Genomic DNA, 18,626 nt, shown 5'->3' on the forward strand with positions numbered 1-18,626 from the left:
ATATATTATTAAGTAACTCATATGAAGGTTCACATATTGAAGTAAAATGTATCAAAAAAAAAAAAGGTAAATAGCAGAGCACACATTTAATCCACGGACCTTTCGGTATTGAGCCTACCCAGCCTGCTTCCACTGTGCTGCTCTATTGCTTGCCCCCGACAATCTGACGTATTTAGGGAATTAACTTTTTTACTGAAACTGGGTTCGTCTTTACGCATTCATCTAAACATGGGTGAACAGTAGTGGGGCACTGAAGTGAATCCTTAATGTCCGTATTTTCATACAAAGAACGCGATAACCAAATAACGCATTAAAAAAACAGATAGAAAAAATAATAATCTAGTCAAGTACTTGCCGTAGCAAATGGTATTTACGCTAATTAAACGTACCTGTATGAGTACAAATGTTACCGTATAACATTTATAATCCTACAATTAAGTTTTTGACATGGTATTTATATATAACGTAACGAATAGTTCTCTTGCTAAGCGTTCCAAGGTATCGTTCAGACCAACAGAAAAACTGCCAGGTATTAACTTTGACAACTTCTGTGAAGTTATCGACTATTAGCGGAATAAGGTTTCCCACATAACAAAATGCAAATTAAAGGTGGTTAATATTCCAGAGTGGAGAAGGCATGTAATTTTCAACCTTCGCTAGCACTTGGATTCTTCTGGCGTCCAGCTGCTTCTAGCAAGGAAATGGGTACGCACTTAAACTTGAAGGTATATTGCAACACGGTTGGTATATGGTAGCATTTCTTTCTCATCTTAGAGTTGACACCCTCTGCTTCCGAACACGTTTCTTGGCAATCTAATGCCTAAAGTCATCGCCATCCTTCCAGCTATGTAAACAGACACATTTTTTCACAATATGTGCCGAACTGGTTTATGATCTCAGCCTTGCTACCGACTCAAAGATAGTGTAATGGTGAGATAGTTGCCTATTAATCATAGAACCACGCAAAATGTTGGAGGTTCGAGACTAGGTGCCGACATAATCTGCTTCGTGCTAACACACCAATCGTCTGAAATGATATCCGGTGGCAAGGCCGTGTGTAGGACACTAAACATGTAAGCACTTTGTCAAAGCCAGAACTTTTGTTACGCTAGGCTGTGGTAGAGAAACAAAGACCAATGGCAAAACGTCATTGAACGATCACTTCGACCAATAACGAGGTAAGTCACTAGACCTACTACCTAAAATACTATTAGGCATACGTGTACAGGCATTCGTGCCCGTACGGAATACAAGTGTATTCGGCAAGATTATCGCGAAACGTCAGGCTGCTACAAGCGAACTTGGCCAACTTTAAAATTTAAACTTTTGAACTTTGCTTTACTAGTAGGTCAGTTTACCTAATAAATATACTACTACAGAGCGCTACCGTGTATAAATTAACGTGTACTAATACAGGGATCGTATCTAAATAGATTCGACTTTCTCGATTACGTCTTCGATGGACTTCAGTTATTTCAGGATTTAGCATTTACTTCCTAGACTGCCTGAGAGTGTCTTCACTTCTGTTAATCCATGGGCCAAGTTCGTTTGTTCAGTATCTCACCGTTGTCGTAAGCCCCATTGCCCTGTTAGGGGAATCGTGTTTGATCTTATCGTACTGCCAGTACTAAGCTTCAGACTTTCGTATGCTTTAAAAAGGAAAGCTGAGTCATTACACAGCCTTGGAGTAAGTTTCGACAGAGACTCGGTCTCTAAAGCTTTATTTTACCACTGGCTTTTTTGTGGACAAGGTTGCAAGTCAATAGTGTGTATGTCTAGTAAGTATTTAACACTATTTGAATGTGTTTCTATTCTAGGTGCTTTTGTATTTTCGTCCCATAAATAAAACCCATTTTCTTTTTTTGCGAGATTATAAATAAGAAAGGACGTGTGATATTCTATTAGTATATGGCCTGCTTCAGAGAAAAACGTAAGAAAATATTAAGAATCGGAGTACATGGATAATGCCCTTGGCAGAAAGGTGTGACTGTCGAGGCCTACACCCGGCCCATACATTAGACTTAGACTCACATGATCAATCATACATAAAAAAGTATCACCCAAAGGCTTAAAGAAATGTACAGATAGGTAATTTTTATTAGTCCAAAATTCGTCCTCCTGTGCCCGTTAGCAGTTGAACTACCTCTAAATCAACGCGTTACGTCACAGTTCTAACTCGTAAAGCAGCAGTACCTACTGTTAATCGCGGCAGAATTTCGAAATTTACCGTAATCAATTGACCGGCCGGACTGGCAGCTCGGGAAGGTTTTCGGCATTAACTACTGAGAAGCGCCGGTTTTTGAAAGACGGTCGACTCGAAAAAGTTTATCCTGCATCATTTATTTTCTAATATTATGTTTCACTGTGCCTTGGGCTCAGTGGTGTCGTCATGGCGATTCTACAACAAGAACTTCTTTTCGTATAATGTCCAGCAACGCTATAAGTGAGGCAGTTTGTTAAGTATACTATTTTTCTACTGCCATTCCCAATTGCACGCTTGGCCTGAAGCAAAATCGAAAATACCTACGCTGCGATAATTAGTGTCACTAGACGAGAATAAACATCTTTCGGATTCTAGAACATAAGTTTCTTTCTAACTTCGACGTAAAAAGTGGGATCTTACCGAAAACGCAGTTTCCGCCCAAAGTATGCGGATATACCAATGCCAAAATGACTCTTATCCATTAAGTACGCTAGCAAGCCAAAGTTTGCGTAAACGTTGATTGTTAACGGAACTAAAATTATTATGTATAGGAAAAATTAGATATGCAGCATCCAGAGTAATGCAATATGTAGTGAAGATAAAAGTAGCGAAAGGTGTATTACAAGGTTTAATTCATTTAGTGCATTTCAGCGATCATCGGTAAGGCGGTTGCTAACTGGGCTATATGCAGTACTAAATAAAATCAATGCCTAATCAGATCCTCCGGTCATAGCCAACTATTATTTTTGTTATATCTCATTCTATGTCATCATATATCATATATATATATATATATATATATATATATATATATATATATATATATATATATATATGAAGGAAATTGATATTCTTAAGTGTAGAAACGTGCTTCAGACGAAGCGTGCGGCTGGGAATAGCAGTAGGGAAATGGTATACTTTCTTAGCAAACTGCTTCACATATAGCGTTGGTGGACATTATACGAAAAGAGGTTCTCGTTGTAGAATTGTCTTGACGATACCACTGACCCCAAGGCGGCACAGTAAAGCATAACACTAGAAAGTAGATGATGTAAGGTGAAGTTCCTCGTGGGTCTATTTTTAGAAGCAGATGCTTATCAGTAACTAGCCAAGATCGCTATTTTTTTAACATGATACGTAAATAACTTAGTACCCGGCCTCACCAAAGCGGTCCTTCAACAAGAATTTCTTTCATATGATTTATTTTGTTAGATCAGTTGAGACGTGGGCGGTTACTCACTTTGCATCAGATAACCAAGATTTTTTTAAATTACCTGACAAAAAATCCCGTCATTGACTAGTAAGTAGGTTGTCTTCAGCACAGCAGCACCGACAACGATTGCCCTTCAATATGAGGTCTATTGCTCCTTAATAGGGGCAATGGCCCGGTAATCAATTAAATAAACTCCTCTCTACTTAATCAAGGTTTTACAACTTAGCCATAGTCTAATTATGGAGCAACCGTATCAGACGTAACTTACTGTCATAGTCCGACAGTTGCCGTATGATTTGCAGCTGTAATAAGGTCGTCCTGCCTTGGCACTAAAATACACTAGAACCGATCACTTATGTCTCGTTAACTATCAAGTATTTTTCTTCATTTAAGACCTATAGAAATGGGGCACAACAATACACGGGGCAACAATGTATAAAAACAACATATAACAAAAAAGTGGTAACATTTTCGGAGTACAAACAACCGTCGATATTGTTCGTCTCGATAATTCGAGCAAAAAGAGTAAGTGCCCCCATTTCAGCCTATAAGGGCTGTCACCAAGAAAAAGGTTATTTCAAATAGTTATCTACAATATTGCCATTAAGAATTATTTCAGACGGTTGGTTCCCCTGAGCACGCCCAATTTCGATGATGGCCAGAAATTTAGTAGGCAAACACGTTACCCGCTGTGCTATCACAAAAACAATGGGTATTGTTGACCAAATTTTTGATTGCCTTTTATCGCGAGACAAACATAAAAGCAATTGCAAAAGTTTGTAGATTGCATTGTATCTTAACCCCAGGCCACTACATGTTCCTGTCAAAATTGAGATTACATATGCGTAAAAAACCCTTGCCAACCAAAGTCCTAAGTTATACGGCAACGTTCTTAACAAGAAGATTGCTTTTCAATTCAGAACTATACAAAACGATAAGAAATCTCGTTCCGTTTGTCCAAAGTTACAGGATAGCCTATATGCCGCTGTAATTATGAATGTCTTCACGTAACCTCATAGTTGTTACTGTTGCCGTCGATCGTTTACCGATGTGTTTTGCAGTTTGTGAATCCGGATCTGTCCTCTTAACTAAGGGCATTTTAATAGCGTGGTTGGCCCATTCGCTTCTTATTCTTGCTAAAGGCAAGGAGAGTCACTCTTGGCTTGTACGCTACTATCTCCATTTTGCCCTCGCTAGAAATAGTCAAGTCTCGCAGCTTTGTGGGGCGATTCTAGTGATGTCCATTCTTGTCGTCGATTTTTTAGTTATTTTTGTTGGCGTTTCTGCTACTGGTGCTTGTCATTGTCATCACAGCTCCATAAGCCCGACATTACACAAAAGAGCTCTGTGTCCTGTGACTTCCCCCTTAACTTGTCGATCCTTCCCTCTCCCTTGTTGGGCACCAATTTATCCGTTTTTTGCGACTGTTCATCAACTATAAGAGGAAGTCCACTAACGATCGGTGGAGCGGAGTCGTCCGTAGCTGCGTTGAAGGTCAACTAACACGAATCAGCTAGAACAAGTCGGCAACCCGGTGACGTTTAATTTGCCTGCTGTCACGCACCGCAATTGGCGCTGGATGTGATCTACATGACGGTATAGAGGTTGCACTGTATTTGCAGTAAGTAGCAGTTAACTTTGTAGAAAGTTTTTTCTCCAATCCTTTAAAGGCTTACAAATCTAGAAGCACGGTGAGACATCATTTCACATAATATATATATATATATATATATATATATATATATATATAAGCTGTACTATAATATTAAGGGCCGTTTCCTGGATAAACTTTCCGAATCACCTCTCATCTCAATGCTATACAACTACTTTACCGGCTTCTTTTGCCTACATTAATCTAGACACTTACGGCTTCGCACGCTGGAGACCAGCTGCGGCTACTAGTACCAACTACTGCATACATATGTAGAAACTATCCAATAGTATAAATAAAGGTCGTTGAAAGTTCCAACAGGGAAACGCTTACTGGATTTTTGTGGCGTAACATTTTAATATGTTCAGATGAGCTATGCGTATATTATCACGAAGTACTTAATTAGCTTAACAACATGGATCAACGTAATAGCAGCAAATTTGCTGTGAGCTTGCTAGTTAAACTAAGAACGAAAGATTCAAATCTTAATAATTTGATGAACTTGAAATGGAAACGGAATATTATAATGTAGTATGTCTTGGGAGACGAATCTTCGCTATTTTAATGAGTAGTTGAGTTCGTTACGCGACACCTTGCAAAAAAGGAATAAGCTTTATTTAATTTCACTTTATTGATAGGTCATTAGTGAGTATATTTATCCTCATGAGTGACAATTTTTGCAAAAAAAATCAAATAATCACATGTCTTTACTGTAACAAAAAAAAAATGTCGCGTTCCGTCTCAGTTGAATCTCTCAGTCAAGAACGTACTCCTTAATACTATTTTAATATTCAGGGACCTTCGTAAACATAAAGGGTGTGACTTTTATACTGGCTTCTTGGGTTTCGTAATGGTCTTACTAAAGAATATTTATAAGCTTGACAATATTAATATGGTAAGTCAAAAATTTCCGCTTTTTGAATTTCTCAGCTACTGGGAGAGAATCATAGGTCCTCCTTTCTTTCCAAAACGGGCTCCTGTTGCTGTCATAGGTCCTCCGCTTTTCTTTTAGCTCATTAATGGATACGTTCACTTAATATGAGCACATAAAATATACTTGCTGCTATAGACCGAATATACAGAAGCTAGCAAGTACCAAAAATCAATTGCTTCAAAGACATCATTTACGGAAATCAAAATACAACACCATTTGCATAAAACAGAATATTTACTGAGTAAAGCAAACATAGCGCTTCTGTACTAATCCCTTGCCCAAACCCGACACATCGCCTGCTTTTCGCTTTATATATTCCCCCATATATATATATATATATATATGAAAAAAACATTTTGAACAATTTGTGTGTGTTTATGCTACATTCGGCAAAGTTTGTGCATATGATAATCAGGAAGCAGCTTGTAGCTGTCTTTGTTTGACATTTTTGGTATTTGGCAACCGGAAAAAAGCTCATATGGGCGACTTTCGAATAGAAACTTCGTGATTTAAGTTATGACAGGCTAAGTATGGTCTGTTGACCACTGCGCACCAGACCATATCTGAACTACGATGCAGTTCAAAGAAAAAGGCGAACGGGCTCAAATAGATCCAGATATCACGAGCTATTTAACAACCTTCCTTCCTGCAAACGTCTACATTCATTAAAAAAGTATATTGTCTCGTTAATAATTGGGTAATAAGAGTAAGCTAGGTTAAACTTATGTTAACTAACATATGGAAATAGCTATTCTCACTCATTATCGTGTGATATGTGTGTATCCTAGATGAACTCCTAACTTGCGAAGGAGAAAAAAAAACTAGTGAATCGAGTTTGCAATGACCCGGGCTCAATGAAGCTTCATCGTTGAGGTACTTTTGGCTTGAAACCGAAGATACAATTACGACCTTATTTCGTTTTGGCAAAAGGGCGCTTTACACTTTTCTGCCGTTAAGGACTGCCACCGCCACAATTGGTTTAGAGAAAACCATGTTGCCTCAATTGAATAACTCTCTAATTTAGCTAGCTCTCTATTTAAGCCTCTAAGCATACCTAAGATTTTAATGATTGACCTATAATATATAAATGGATCTCGTAGCGACCTTTGCTTATTGTGGTTAGTGAATAGTTCACCACCTTATCGTACCACAAAAGGCTTTCGGCAATAGCAACACTTTGCGAAACATTGCTTTATACGGAAATTTTTCAAGATTTATTTTTATATGGAAATTTTCCAAGACTTAGCTTTACGTCTTCTGAGAGTTCACAGTCTACGGAAACGTTTTCTTAAAGAAATCCTTATAAAGGTTCAAATATTCGAAACTAAGGTAAGCGATCGTTGAAAATCTGGATTTTTTAGTGTTACAGTTTTTTGCTTCAGTTGGCACAAAGAGTATACATGTGTCTAACGTATACGAATCAGTAATAGTTTGAGTTGGGTATCCAGTTATTTGTACTGGACCGTCTCAGATACCACCTCAGAGAGTGTTACATACAGGCTAATAATTAGCATTCCTCAGAAACTTTTCACCACCTATTAGTCTTTTTGTACAACGTTTTCTAGAAAGGTGCCTTTAGCTTTCTACCCAAAAACTTCCTAAAACGATAGTTGGAACGAACTTCAATACACTGAACCTCAATAATGTTTAGTAACTTTTTATATTTTTCGCATAACTTCGCTTGGTTGACACTTCAAACCAACCTTGCTTGGCAGGCAAACTAGGAAGTGAAAGAAACTAAGAAAGAGAAGAACTTTAGTTGTGTTTTCAAAGGCGTAAATGTTGATATGTTTCTCAACATTTAATATGCTATTTGTTAGGCTGTTACTATAGCATCAAGTACTGAGAAGACTTTTGAAAGGATACAATGAGGTTTTGTCCAGCCGAGCTGAAAGGAGTATCTGCAAATCAGTTTTAACCCACAATTGAAACTGGTATTTGTCTAAACCGCCTTCCTATCTAGGACAATAACCTGGAAGGCGTGCTATCTAGTAGTACAGTTTGAAAGGCTCAACCTAGCTTAGTATTGTCAAAACTCGAAAGACCATCTCATCTGTGGCCGGCCTCGCGGCAATAGGTGTTTGGGATATAATTGACGAAAGACCAAAGAAAGCATCACACTTCTAATTTGACGCTTCTCGATTTACATTGTTTCGTTGACAACACTTTAGTCGATTTGACAGTTATTCAGGGCGACACCAGGAGCAGAGTAAATATCTAGCAGTATCATGAGCAAACCTTAAAATGACAATATAAATGAAAGGTTCGAATCACACAGGGTGATCATATATATATATAGATATGGCTTAAATAACAGTATGAAAATTCTCAAATTAAGTAGAATTCATCTTGAAAATCTGTTGAATTTTTCGACACCCAATTATTTAGGTATAATGAAAAATATACAGCCATTGAGCAACACCACAATAGGTGATTTCCATTGTAAACTTCAGCTCACACCTGAAATAAATTGTAAACCTTTAAAATATATATACAACGTTTCTGACTCAGTAGTGAGCGAAAAATCAGCTAGTCTTCATAACTGTCCAATCCATAGAAATTTCGTTGGTAATCCGGGAAGCATATGCTCGTTTCTTCTCCACATACTGAAATTAATTCCGACCAATTGAAATCTCTTCCTGGCAAAACTTTTTACGTTGTGTCACTGGGTACAACATTTTGTTTAGACTTCTAGCATTTTATATAAGTAATCTCTAACGATTGAAAGTTATTTATGTTCATATCGTTTATCAAGTGATGTACGTACGAGGTGTGGTAAAGTGTCTTGACAGTATACAGTACATAAATAACTTTCAATTGTAGGTGAATATATATATATATACATATATATCTGTCAAGGAGCCATTACACCCATTTTGTACCCTCTTGAGCAAATGGACGTCAGAGTTAGGCGATAATGAATAAATTAAATATACTGTTTATTTGTATTTATGTGACCTTTAATGAGAACAGATGGGTTGTATTGTGCGTATCTTCAAACTGGGTTTCTTCTCAGCTCTGCTCGCAGGGTTTGTAGCCGTTGGTATCGGTTATTGGTACCAACAGTCAATCAAACCCCTGAATATGCCTGAAACGGGCTACTGGGGGCCGGCTCTTATTAAGAAAGGTTGGTTGGCGCATAAAGTCTTCATTACTTCCTTTTTGACATGAAACATGCTATTAGTAGGTAAAATTTATAGGGTATGGATGGATAACAGATTAGCAGCCGCCCACCTTAATCCACAAGGGGCACTTTGTTTTCTGTGAAATTATGATTTCATGAAAATGCATAAACTGTTACATAGCGTCGTATCATCGTAGGTAATACTTTTTAATTAGTTTCCAATTACGTTCTGTAAATGTATATTCTCTTATAGGAACTACACCACCAGGGGATGATGAGGCAATATACAACTACAAAGTGTCGTTTGATGATAAGTTAGTAACTTCTCTCAAGCAGGAGCTCGCGCGAACGAAATGGGTAGAACCCCTGGAAGATGCCAGATATCATTACGGCGTAAATCCAAATTCGTTCCGGAAGATCATCGAATACTGGCAAAACCAATATGACTTTAAGAAGGCCGAGGCTGCAATCAACTCCTACCCACACTATCAGACCCAAATTGAAGGTGAGTCATGTTAACTGGATTATTGAAGACCATTTTTCGGTAGTCCCTTGTTGAGTAGCAGGTCCATTGTACACCCTACCTACATGTAACATAAATTCGACGAATGATACTATTGTTTGGTGGGTGTCTTTATTCATGTTATAGCCCTCGGGCTATTGCATGCCAAATCTCAAGGCATATTTGTTTATTTTAGTCTAGAGCTAAAATCTTTTAGCATCAGTACTCCTACTGTAAGCGTAACTAAACATATTATAGACAAGGAGCGTAATTATATTCACGCTGGCGAACCATACTTGCACAACGAGCTGATAAAATTAGCAAACTGAATATTGTACCTGACCCTTAAGTTATGTTATTCCTTAATTTTTCACATTTAATGTAAGTGAATTTCAATACATACCTCCGAACGGTGAACATACAGAAAGTTGTAAACGAGAATTATGTTAATTTCAGGTATCAAGATTCACTTCTTTCGCAGCGCTCCAACAAAGACAGATAACAAAACAAAGATTATTCCACTTTTGTTAATTCACGGTTGGCCAGGCTCCTTTGTTGAGTTCCTTAAAATCGCGGGTCAACTTTCCAAGCCGGTTGACGAGATCGCGTTCGATGTTATCGTGCCTTCTATTCCTGGTTATGGGTATTCGGAGCCTTCCAGGAAGCAAGGTCAGATTTGTTTGTATTACTAACCAGAGGCTCATATCACTACGTATACAATAACAAAAGTGCAAGTAATAGTGCTAAAAAACAGGACTGATTTGTCATCAATGCTCCAAACAGGCATGAACGTGTTGACGACAGCGCGTATCTTTAAAAAACTTATGTCCCGCATTGGCTACAGCAAATACTACGCACAGGGCGGGGATTGGGGAGCTGCGATTGTAAATGCTATGGGAGTCCTCTACCCCGACAGGTAGGATTTCTAATATTGTTTCACATATTCCGATGAACTTTCAAAAAAATCAATAAAACTAAATATTCAAATGAATCATATGACAAGGCCGAAGTGGAACTACTTTGCTTCTCTAACGATAATATTTTTTTACTCTTTGGATATCCTGGTGCATTACACGCCCTAGGTTGACTACAGTGGCATTGATTTTTGAAGCTAATTACTCGTACCCTTCTAAGAATTCGGATTTTGGTCGTCCCCTGTACTAATCAATGTTTACACATGTTCATAGCCTACGTGGACTCCACGTCAATATCGTATTCCAGAACTATCAGAACCCATGGACGTTACTGAAACTGATTGCATTTACGTGGTTCCCAAACATTGTCGGAGATGGCGAATTGCCATTCTGCATGCCTATACCTTTTAGCCGATTCTTTTTCCGACTTATACGCGAATCAGGCTACTTCCACATCCAGTCTACAAAGCCCGATACCATCGGTAAGTATAATACATGTATATATAAACCATTGGGACATGCGGTTATAGCGTATGAGTCTAGCCACCCAAAAATCTAGTCGATTTTGATGAAACTTGCGTGCTTAATTAAATTATTTGTGCCCAACCAATTAGAATAGAACGAAACGTCACGCCATTGCAATATGCTCAATTAAATATCTTCGTTAGATAAAGCGTGTCATATTATAAGCTTATATATGATAGGCTTTATCTAATAGGCTTGAACTTATTCTTATTTTCTGCAATGATAAAAACATGTATTTTAGGCTTTGCACTCCTGAACTCGCCAGCTGGATTAGCTGCGTACATTCTGGAGAAGTTTTCAACGTGGACCAGTGATAAATTCCGCCTTTTAGAAGATGGAGGATTAACCAACAAGTTCACCATCGACGAGCTTCTTACTAATGTGATGGTTTATTACTCGTCTGGATCAATCGTATCCTCACAACGATACTACAAGGAAAACGTTTCCTCTCATTTAACGAGGCAGCTATTCAAGTAAGTTGTCGAGAACACTAGCGCATTTATTTCCGCGGAACATCAGAATTTTTTTGTTTTGACTTATGCGTTATCTATAGAAAACTTAGTGAAACCGAAACCTGTTGCTTAACCCACACGAAAAACTCGCACATCTGGGGTAGACTAAAGGCATACGTATGTTGATATATATCTAAATGTCCAATATTTAAGATTCGATAATCTCGATACTGGGGGAAAGATAACCAGCGTTACATATGATAGACTAGCAGAAGCGAGTTGTCAAATGGTTGCCATACTGTTTTATAGATTTGTTTGAGAAGACTTAGATAAGCCTAGCAAGACCCACCACGGCTACTATTTAATGGGATAAGTACGTGATAGTGCATCGAAAAGCTTATTCCAAGGACCCGTTGTTATAAAATAAATAGCCACAGTGTATGACGAAAAAAATTAAAAGTTATTTATTTGAACTAACTTAATATATCATTATTTGTTTACAGGCAGTCTGTGAGAATTCCTGCTGGGTATAGTGTGTTCCCGCATGATCTAGTATGCGCCCCACGGGCTCTTGTAATGGACACGTATACGAATCTAACAATGGTTAATTATCACAAGGACGGCGGACATTTTGCTGCTTACGAATTACCCAATGCTCTTGAGGCTGACATCCGGAAGTTTGTTCAAGGAGTTGAAGAAACCTACCCAGAAGAGATTCACGCTAGCAAAGGATTTAGGGCCATTTAACTAGATTAAGGATAATGAGCAGAAATAACAGCGTGGCCAACAAGCTCTATGTAATTCCTAATAAAAACAGGGTACCAAAAGTACAGATCGCCTGGAATTCTGTTATACAAAATATTTCGTAATTAACGTACAAGACAAGTTTAGCTTGAAGCAACAGCAGATAAGGTTTTGAGTTAAGCTCTAAATAAATATATGACCTCGGTAGCAGTGTGTGATACACTCCGTCGGCAATATACTGTGTTGGCCGATTGCAATAAAACCCACTGAGTCAGCAGACGTCGGGTTTATTTTATCCCACGTCTGGACCTGTTCACATGTGTGTAGATCTGCATACAAAGTATCTCCAGAACATTTTTTAATTGAAAAACAAAACTATTGATGCAAGAGTACCGTAAACGTAATTTATTCGTCGACATATTTTATACCATTCGGGTACGATTGCTTCACAACATTAATACGCTCCAGCATTTAAAACAGATATTTTGACGTATGTCGAAATTTCTGAAAGGGCGTAGATGGCCCAACGATGACAGAGTCCCACTTATGTTTTAGTCAATGAAATTCAGACTAATTAAAATCTACACGAGAAGAACAAAATTAATAACCAAAATCATTAAATCATACATAACGCACGTATAAAAAAAAAGTTTATATGGGGCAGCAAGCAGAAGCAAGTGCATATATATGAGCAACAATTGCTGTTCTTGCACGTTTCCAGAGCCCGCTTCTGTCTATTGTATAAAATAATAGTAAAATAATATTATAACGCCTTCGTTATCGAACAAGGTATTCTAAGACATGTACTACAAATTGTTATCAAGTTTGTGTTATTAATGCTAACGAGCTAGAGTTTTCATGATGCACCAGGGGGTGTTAGTTTGGGAGGTGATGCAGTGCCTTCTGATTGCCTTATTGATTACGACAGTCATCGGTTGATAAAATCAATTGCTAAGTCTGTTAGAAGTTTTCTTTCATACTAAAGATTAATTCCGGATAAAAATTAACTGGACTGTCTATTGTATTTTAAAATAAAAAATCGTATCACTTGATATTTGATAATATTTAGCCTACTTGGGTTATATTATTCGAAAGAAGGAGTACCGTGCCGAATGCATAATGAGGTATCACATAGTGGCTCCATTATTTTCACTACCTATAACTGCAATTTGCATTTGAACCCATGTAGCATTGTCTACTACTAAATACTACGAAAGCCATAACCTCGGTCGGTTGGATTGTCTCCATTGATGCCAAAGCCAAGAACAAGAGTAGAAAGATTCCATGAAACACCCCGGCTGATGCAGAACATAGCCCTTAAATTTAAAGCTTACGAGGAAAATAATAAGGAAAATTCCATTTCTTCGACCAGGAATTTTCCGAAGTTCGCAAATTTACCGAGTACTACCTGTTTTTGTTATGTAATGTTTCCACAATAAATTGTTAATACATCACAACGAACTGATAACATTAAGCCCATTTGCGTACATCATAGGTCAGTTGTTTTAACAATCGCTTTAGTTGTAACACAGCCTAACGCCATATTTAAGGCTAGTAGCTCTGAAACAGTATCTGTTGTTTAGCGTTCAGACACGGCAATAGAATAACGTTACACTCATTCGGTGAAATTTATGTTTATAGGTCTATAATACATAGATATATATGTAACTTTAAGCACACCATACACATTTCTGGATGGCTTCCGTAATGCGGTGATTCTTTTGCATGCTTATCGCATTTCTATGTCGTTCGAAGTTTAACAATATGTGGCGACGGACGCTTGACACAAATACTGAATTTGAAAAATTATACGTGTATATGGAAAATATAAAGTGAAAAAAAAAATGTAAGGAACTCGTGCGGTATCGATATCTTCCTTACGAAAAAGAGATAGATTTCAGTCATTAAGATCCATTTTCTATGGGTAGTCCAAACAATCGGCATCAAAGAAGTGCCCACTTGTAACCTGCTTGTGCCTTTTTAGTGTACACCTCGCATTTTTAATTACGTTCGCAGCGTCCACGACCCTTACTACCTATATATATAATCACATTGACGCTTCAAGTACACACCAGCTAAAGGGGCCATATAAATGCTTGATCCATTTATAAACCACTAGCTGAATTCAAGCATTGCCAAAACATCACCAGCTGGACAACGACGAGCGAATCTACCACTGTTATTATTATAATCACGGCTATAATTATAATTGAAATTCCAGTTCCTGACACGCCGGCCCTTTGTCGGCACGTGACAGTTTCATCCAAGTGAAGAGTGTAGACGCTTAGTGGTTATTATTCAGCAATTTTCTGCAGCACCAATACGTTGACGACTTGTTATTTGTTAAATTTCACAACTTCCAACTTCTTCTTTCTAATATTAGGAATGAGCGAATTCTGAGCTTTCCCGACATCATGCGTCTTGCTCAGATGTGTTAGGTGACTCAGACATCATCCGCACTTCCGTCGTTTTCATCGCGGTCAACATTAGTGTCGTTTCGCTGTTCCAACGGTGGGCCATGTGGGTCCGACAGAGATTGGCCTTTTATCCGTTGATGATGCCCGGGCAGATCCTGTCGTAGGGGCTAGAACTGTCGTTGGGGTGGGTAGTTGTGCTGGGGAGGTTGTGGCGGTTGAGGCGGTGGGCCGGGACCTAAACGGACTCTTTTGGCATTTGGGCCTGAATCCGCAGCGTTCTGTGATAATAGAAAACAAATCAATAATTGTCATTGCAAGCAATTAAAGGCGAAACCTGTTACGCATAACATGACATACACTACACGACAAATATGATTATTTATATAATCATTATATACGATAAGATTTCGCATTAGTGGAAACAACAAAAGCATGAAGTTAAAAAACTGCGACAGACTAGAAAGATTTTTTTACACACTTGGAATGGACATTTAGTTCGCATATGAACTGCGCTTATTGGTTATGGAAGGAATCAAAATAAAGCTGATAACAGTATTTGAGCAGAATATCAAACTAACAAACCTTGTCATTGTTTGCCTGTTGCGCATTTGCCTTGTCTGCATCGTTATCTTCCTCTGTGAGAAAATCTCTCTTGGGGTACGGGATCGGCCCCCCGGCAAATACGTCGGCTGTAGGTAACGGGTCTTCGAGGAAGTAGGCATCACCCATCGCTTGTTCAGATGTTAGCCGACGCGTCGGATCCATCAGAAGAAGCCGTTGAAGAAGTAGGAACGCTTTTGAATCGGATTTCACCTACGATCCAAGAAGTCATATAAATTAGATAACGTGAAAATCTTTCATGAAGGACGCAATGGTTAAAATATCGGAGAAACACTAAATAGGACAATCGTCGTGATACACTAAAAACTTGTCGTCAGAGGCATCACCCATGAAGTCACAATCAATAGTTTCTTTGAATATAAATTATTTATAAATTTACTTTACCACCAATGAATCTTGTACGGGAAAATGCACATGTCAAGCAAATTTAAGGATTTTGTACCTTATGCTTTTCCATGTATTTGTTTAGCGAGCATCCCGCGTACGATGATCGTTTGAAGTCTTTAATTAAGGTGGGATGTTCCGGCATCTTCTTCAAGTCTTCCCAGTCCCGCTCAACTGGGTATCCCATAACATTAAAAATGCGATCGAGCTGATCGTGGTGGTACGGGTTTGACGTCTTGATGTCCTCTTGCCGGCAGTGAAATATTGGTTCCGAGGTCAAAAGCTCAGCGAAAATGCATCCAATCGCCCAAATATCTATTGCTTTCGTATAATGGCGAGCGCCTACAGTATAAAAGACCAATGTAGAAATTAAAACTCCAGCAAATTCATAAGTAAAGGTCTTAAGTCAACAAAATGAAATCTTTAACGTATAAACTAGCTGAGCAAAAATTTAGAACTCGGTCCCTAAGTATCTGGAATTAACAATACAAGGTGGAGAACTTCACCTTTAAACACCTATTCAAAATAATCTTCGTATTATAAGAATAAGTATAAGAACGCTTGATCAGGATCAACATGTAGTAGAGTGATTACTGCTATTGAATGAACGCAAACAATGAATATTTTACACAACATATAATTACCTAAGAGGAGTTCCGGAGCACGATACCAGAAGGTAACTACTACAGGATCTAAATCAGCCAGAGGTTTTAGAGGTGAATTGAAGAGTCGAGCGAATCCCATGTCAGCGATCTTTACTTTGCCCCGGTCGGGACCCTCGCCCATAACGAGAATATTAGCCGGCTTCAGGTCACGGTGAAGTACCCAATTTGAATGTAAATAGTGAATGCCGTTCAGGATTTGATATAGCAACGATTTCACCTGCGAAAAGCGGCAAAAGCATATGAGAAAAGTTTTTATTTTGATGACGTCGTTATAGACTTTAAAAAACAGGCTTATATATGTGTGTGTGTATTTAAATAAAAGAACACTTTTTCTATGAAAATTACCAGGAACCATGGATAATATCAAAAAATGACAAATAAAACATGGATTACTACCATTGATCTCGGTGTAATGACAGTTTTTTTATTAGCCTTGGCGGTTCGGTGAAATTTAATAATGTGCCATAAGTCATGTTCGGCAAAATCAAATAACAGATAAACCTTCCGATCAGCATGCGACAGAAACACTCGCTGAAGATTGATAACATTCGTATGCTTTAGTTCGCGGAGAAGTGCAATTTCTCTGAAAAGCAAAGCCATAAAGATAAAGCTGTTATTAGCTTAACTGCGCTTAGTTGGTAGAGGACAGTAAGGTTCTGCTGAATAAAAGCTTGCTTTTTCGGTTTGGCATGGTTGAGAAACTGAAAAGTAACTTACTAAAAGCTTTACCAAATGTTAAATAAAATTAAGAACAAGTACGCGTGAAGCGATAATATATATGTTTTTTTTTTGCTGTGTAATCCTGTGAATAATTTCGCTTACCTGTTGACAGCAAAAAAATCAACTATTTAATGGTTAAAGAATTTGCATTTTATATTTCTTTAGTTAAATCATTCAGGGTGATGCTTGGCAACCGGGATCGTCATCGTCAAATAAGAGACAATAGTACATAAAGAGACAAAAAACATTTGAAATTGTATATGATCTTTTCATACAACTGGTATATACTAGCCACATAAAAATACACATTTCTTAAATGATAGAAATAACCGTTGACGAGTTACCGGCAAGCAGACATAGATATTCCAGTTCCTTCGATTTGCTTAAGGGCGTATTCTCGGTTGTCCGTGCTGTCCTTTGGGCGAGCTTTGTACACATGACCGTAAGTACCTCGACCTACTTTGCATCCCTCGAAGTCAAACTGATCTTCTACCTTCTCTCGTTCGGCTGATGTTTTCACCTTAAATTCGTAATCCATCTGAAAGGATAAGATAAGGAGTGTAATATTTAGTGAGCTCCGTTTAGGCTTCTAGATTTGGAAGTGAAAGCTAGAGGCTTTGTACGTATATCTGTGCAACAACGCAAACCTGGAGTTATTTTTACTTGCAAGCTAAGTAAGCAAAGATGAATTACATTTATAGTAATTATTTACTTTCAATAGTCGATTTTGTAGAGCACGTATCGGATTTACGAATTTAATGTATTTAGACTGTGCTTTGAATTCAAGAGACCTCATCATGACGACAAAGAGAACATTGGTCTCGCGGTTAATCGAGTTAGCTGTGTGCACCCTTCATATCGGTATACTATACTCATCATAATTGTTATCGTAATCATTATTATTTCCTTAGGATTTCTTGCCATAATACGTATGCTTTTTTACAACAATTGTCTGTGCGATAAATATATGAAATGTATTGCAAAATGCGTTGCGTAAGTTTCTCCTCTAAAACAGTTTGTTATGACAAATCTTTTAAAAAATTCGATACTAATAATAATATTGTTATCAATTTGTTATTACGTAGGTCGCTTTTAATGCAAGCACCTAAGCACGATACACACAGAAGCTATTATTTGTAACCATCATTAACTTACGTTTTATGTGTAGTACACTTTTCTTATTAATGTTATGGTTTCATGAGTGAAAGGAACAAATCAATGCTTCAATTGATGAACTCTGTCGGTACATCTTGCTATGGAGATATCCCGGCACCCATGACTTTGACCCATGAGTTTGAGTCGGAGAGAACAACGCCTAATTGTTGCACGTCAGAAAGAGCAATACATAAAGGCATCGCTTTCGCAAGCCTTGATTTTGCGATATTTCCAAGATCTAAAAACAACCGGCGTCCACTCTTGCCCGAGAAAAAAGCAGTCAATAATAAACGATTTTCGCAATACGTTGATCCGAAAATGCGCGGCAAACTTTGAATTTGGCGTGTTGGATATGTTTCCGTAAGCTTTAAAAAGTTTAAGATTTAATGAATTTCAATGAAT

At 38.0% G+C, this 18,626-nt stretch overlaps 2 protein-coding genes across 4 annotated transcripts; one reads left to right on the forward strand and one right to left on the reverse strand.

Moving 5' to 3' along the window:
• Positions 1-4,824: 4,824 nt before the first annotated feature.
• On the forward strand, positions 4,825-12,350 carry LOC111248235 (epoxide hydrolase 1-like). Of its 2 annotated transcripts, none has more exons than XM_022804499.2 (8): positions 4,825-5,037; positions 8,975-9,128; positions 9,379-9,630; positions 10,084-10,296; positions 10,411-10,543; positions 10,815-11,023; positions 11,308-11,539; positions 12,022-12,350. In XM_022804499.2, exons 2-8 carry the CDS (start codon positions 8,975-8,977, stop codon positions 12,263-12,265), a joined length of 1,437 nt encoding a protein of 478 aa, XP_022660234.1. In that variant the 5' UTR covers positions 4,825-5,037; the 3' UTR covers positions 12,266-12,350. The 2 variants fall into 2 exon arrangements, with proteins under 2 accessions (XP_022660234.1, XP_086833840.1); XM_086977714.1 differs by lacking the exon at positions 4,825-5,037 and adding an exon at positions 7,182-7,330.
• Positions 12,351-12,644: 294 nt separating this feature from the next.
• On the reverse strand, positions 12,645-18,510 carry Cdk8 (cyclin-dependent kinase 8). 2 transcript variants are annotated; one of them, XM_022788395.2, is made up of 7 exons: positions 18,225-18,510; positions 17,414-17,607; positions 16,851-16,932; positions 16,329-16,566; positions 15,743-16,026; positions 15,262-15,492; positions 12,645-14,957 (listed from the first exon to the last, which is right to left on the reverse strand). In XM_022788395.2, the coding sequence occupies exons 2-7, from the start codon at positions 17,605-17,607 to the stop codon at positions 14,847-14,849; spliced, it is 1,140 nt and encodes a 379-aa protein (XP_022644130.1). In that variant the 5' UTR covers positions 18,225-18,510; the 3' UTR covers positions 12,645-14,846. The 2 variants fall into 2 exon arrangements, with proteins under 2 accessions (XP_022644130.1, XP_022643333.1); XM_022787598.2 differs by having other exon boundaries at positions 16,746-16,932; positions 18,225-18,509.
• Positions 18,511-18,626: the final 116 nt, after the last annotated feature.

Source organism: Varroa destructor, unplaced genomic scaffold (genome assembly GCF_002443255.2).
Source record: "Varroa destructor unplaced genomic scaffold, Vdes_3.0 BEIS01000001.1, whole genome shotgun sequence".
NCBI lineage: Eukaryota > Metazoa > Arthropoda > Arachnida > Mesostigmata > Varroidae > Varroa > Varroa destructor.

Excerpts from the sequence above, each read along its gene's own strand:
- LOC111248235 (XM_086977714.1), top strand. The coding sequence starts at position 7,226 with ATGGAAATTTTCCAAGACTTAGCTTTACGTCTTCTGAGAGTTCACAGT. Across the intron at positions 10,544-10,814 it reads GGAGTCCTCTACCCCGACAG|CCTACGTGGACTCCACGTCA; the intron begins GTAGGATTTCTA and ends ACATGTTCATAG. Across the intron at positions 11,540-12,021 it reads TTAACGAGGCAGCTATTCAA|GCAGTCTGTGAGAATTCCTG; the intron begins GTAAGTTGTCGA and ends ATTTGTTTACAG.
- Cdk8 (XM_022787598.2), bottom strand. The coding sequence starts at position 17,607 with ATGGATTACGAATTTAAGGTGAAAACATCAGCCGAACGAGAGAAGGTA. Across the intron at positions 16,933-17,413 it reads ATATCTATGTCTGCTTGCCG|AGAAATTGCACTTCTCCGCG; the intron begins GTAACTCGTCAA and ends TTTGCTTTTCAG. Across the intron at positions 15,493-15,742 it reads AATACATGGAAAAGCATAAG|GTGAAATCCGATTCAAAAGC; the intron begins GTACAAAATCCT and ends CTTGGATCGTAG.